This window comes from Ahaetulla prasina, chromosome 4 (assembly GCF_028640845.1).
Source record: "Ahaetulla prasina isolate Xishuangbanna chromosome 4, ASM2864084v1, whole genome shotgun sequence".
NCBI lineage: Eukaryota > Metazoa > Chordata > Lepidosauria > Squamata > Colubridae > Ahaetulla > Ahaetulla prasina.
Window position 1 is genome coordinate 16,467,596 of NC_080542.1, and position 2,581 is coordinate 16,470,176.

The 2,581-nt window shown below is 40.0% G+C and overlaps 1 protein-coding gene across 1 annotated transcript; it reads right to left on the reverse strand.

Moving 5' to 3' along the window:
* Nucleotides 1-1,348: 1,348 nt before the first annotated feature.
* Nucleotides 1,349-2,272, reverse strand: LOC131198022 (putative olfactory receptor 2W6). The gene has a single exon (XM_058182531.1). It carries the CDS (start codon nucleotides 2,270-2,272, stop codon nucleotides 1,349-1,351), a length of 924 nt encoding a protein of 307 aa, XP_058038514.1.
* Nucleotides 2,273-2,581: the final 309 nt, after the last annotated feature.

A 2,581-nucleotide genomic window follows, 5' to 3' on the forward strand; every position in this document is an offset into this window, starting at 1 on the left:
CTCACTGTTCCCATCACCAATCTTTTTCCACTTATGACTGTATGACTGTAACTTTGTTGCAGGTAATCCTTATGATTTATAATGATATTGATTGTTCCTGATTGCTTATTTGTACCCTATCATTATCATTAAGTGTTGTATCATTAAGTGTTAAATTGTACCCTATGACCATCATTTGTGTTGTGTTGCCTACTGCGACCAGATACCTCTCACCAACCCGTGCGCTCTCACAGAGAGGGACTCCTCAGGGTGCCGTCAGCTAGGCAGTGTCATCTGGCGACGCCCAGGGGAAGGGCCTTCTCTGTGGGGGCTCCCGCCCTCTGGAACGAACTCCCCCCAGGACTCCGTCAACTTCCGGATCTTCGAACCTTCCGTCGCGAGCTCAAGACACATTTATTTATCTGTGCAGGACTGGCTTAGATTTTAAATTTAGAGGGGTTTTAAATTGATTTTAATATTTATATTTCTATTTTTAATAATTGGTATTATTAATTATTGGCATTAGAATAAGTCTTTTAATGATTATTTTAATTTGTATATTGATGTTTTTATATGCCTGTAAACCGCCCTGAGTCCTTTGGGAGATAGGGCGGTATATAAGTTTGAATAATAAATAAAAAATAAATAAATAAATAAATGTTGTACCTTGATGAAGGTATCTTTTCTTTTATGTACACTGAGAGCATATGCACCAAGACAAATTCCTTGTGTGTCCAATCACATTTGGCCAATAAAAATTCTATTCTATTCTATTCTATTCTATTCTATTCTATTCTATTCTATTCTATTCTATTCTATTCTATTCTATTCTAAGCCATGCCCAGGCTCCTTGCTGTCTTCTTCCTTGTTGCTCACATAGCAAATACTGTTTCAGTTTCCAAACAGCCCTCAAATCTCTCACACACTGAAAGGACTCTAGCTAGGTGAATACCAATGGATGCTGGTAGGCAGAGGCAGATTTATTTTTTTCTTATTTTCCTCCCCAAAAACTAAGGGCGTTTTATACTCCGGAGTGTCTTATACTTGGAAAATATGGTATATTCTTCCCTATAGTGTGGACAGATGTATTTGGAGTTTTATGAGACTTCCCTCTGAAGAAGACAGTGGAATAAACCTACCACAGATAAGGGCACATTTGCATTTACTCTGATACAATAAACATGGTAGGTGACAATTGCAAATCTTTGGGATACTCCCTGTTTGAAAACCACCAGGTGAGAAGTTTTAATTAAATTATGATGAGTTTCTCTCTCAGTATTTTCCAACTTCTCAATCAATTTTTAATATCCACTTCTTAAGTTAATAAACATTTAATTAAGCAAGATGTAGAATGTTTTACGTTTTTTCTTCAAAGTATTTTCAACATTTTGAGGGCTGCTAAATGGATGTCTTTGTTCCTTAGAGTGTAAATGAGGGGGTTAAGAAGGGGAGTGATTACAAGATAAAAGACGGCAATTTTCTTGTCCCGATCAGAGGTGGAGTCTGACTGGGGGACAATGTACATAGAGATGATGGTGCCATAGAACAAGGTTACTACAGCAAGGTGGGAACCACAAGTGGAGAAAGCTTTGTGCCATCCGCCTGTGGACCGCATGCGCAATACGGAATCCAGAATGTACCCGTAGGAAGCCAGGATAACAAAAAGGGGAACGAGAACAATAAAAGTCGAGAGACCAAAACCAATGGCTTTGGTGATTCGTGTGTCACCACATGCAAGTTTTAGCACAGCAGGTGGTTCACAGATGAAGTGGTCGATGACGATCCCACAAAAGGGATGACGAAAGATGCAGAGCACGTAAATTGCAGAGAATACAAAACCAATGGTCCAACAGGATGTGGCCAGCAAGAGTTGGTGCAACCTGTCCATGGCTAATGCATATACCAATGGATGGCAGATGGCCAAGTAGCGGTCGTAAGCCATGGCTCCTAATAGCAAACACTCAGTGCTACCCATAGCCAGAGTCATGTAACCCTGCAGAGTGCAACGTACTAAGGAGATGACACCATTTCCAGTCAAAAGGTGACTCAACATCTGCGGCAATGTGCTAGTAACATACCCAATTTCCATGCCAGCAAGATGGCTGAGAAAGAAGTACATGGGGGTATGCAGTTGAGAATCAACTGATACCAGTATGATGATCAGAGTGTTTCCAAAGATGGTAAGCAAGTAGATAAGGAGAACAGTCACAAAAAGTAGCAGCCGGGGTTTGGGATGGCTGGTGAGACCAAGTAGAATGAATTCTCGGGTGGTGGTGTAATTCTCAGCTCCCATCTTTGTTTCTGTTCGAGAAGAGAAGTGAGGCTGGGACAAGATGAATGTCCCTGAAAATAGGGTGACCTTTAACAAGAGAATTCCTCCAACCACAGCATTTAATGAGCAAATCCATCTTCCTTCAAAGAATACAGATTTCCAGTGCAGATTTTCTGTAGGCATCATTCATAGGTTTATATGGAAAGGTTGTGTTTTGCGGCAGCAACTTCAATTTTAGTGAACCTGTGTATAGAATACGACATTGGATATAAAAAACAAATAATGCATTATTTACAATGTTGGAATGAATGAACTTTAGACCAAAAAAAA

Excerpts from the sequence above, each read along its gene's own strand:
- LOC131198022 (XM_058182531.1), bottom strand. The coding sequence starts at position 2,272 with ATGGGAGCTGAGAATTACACCACCACCCGAGAATTCATTCTACTTGGT.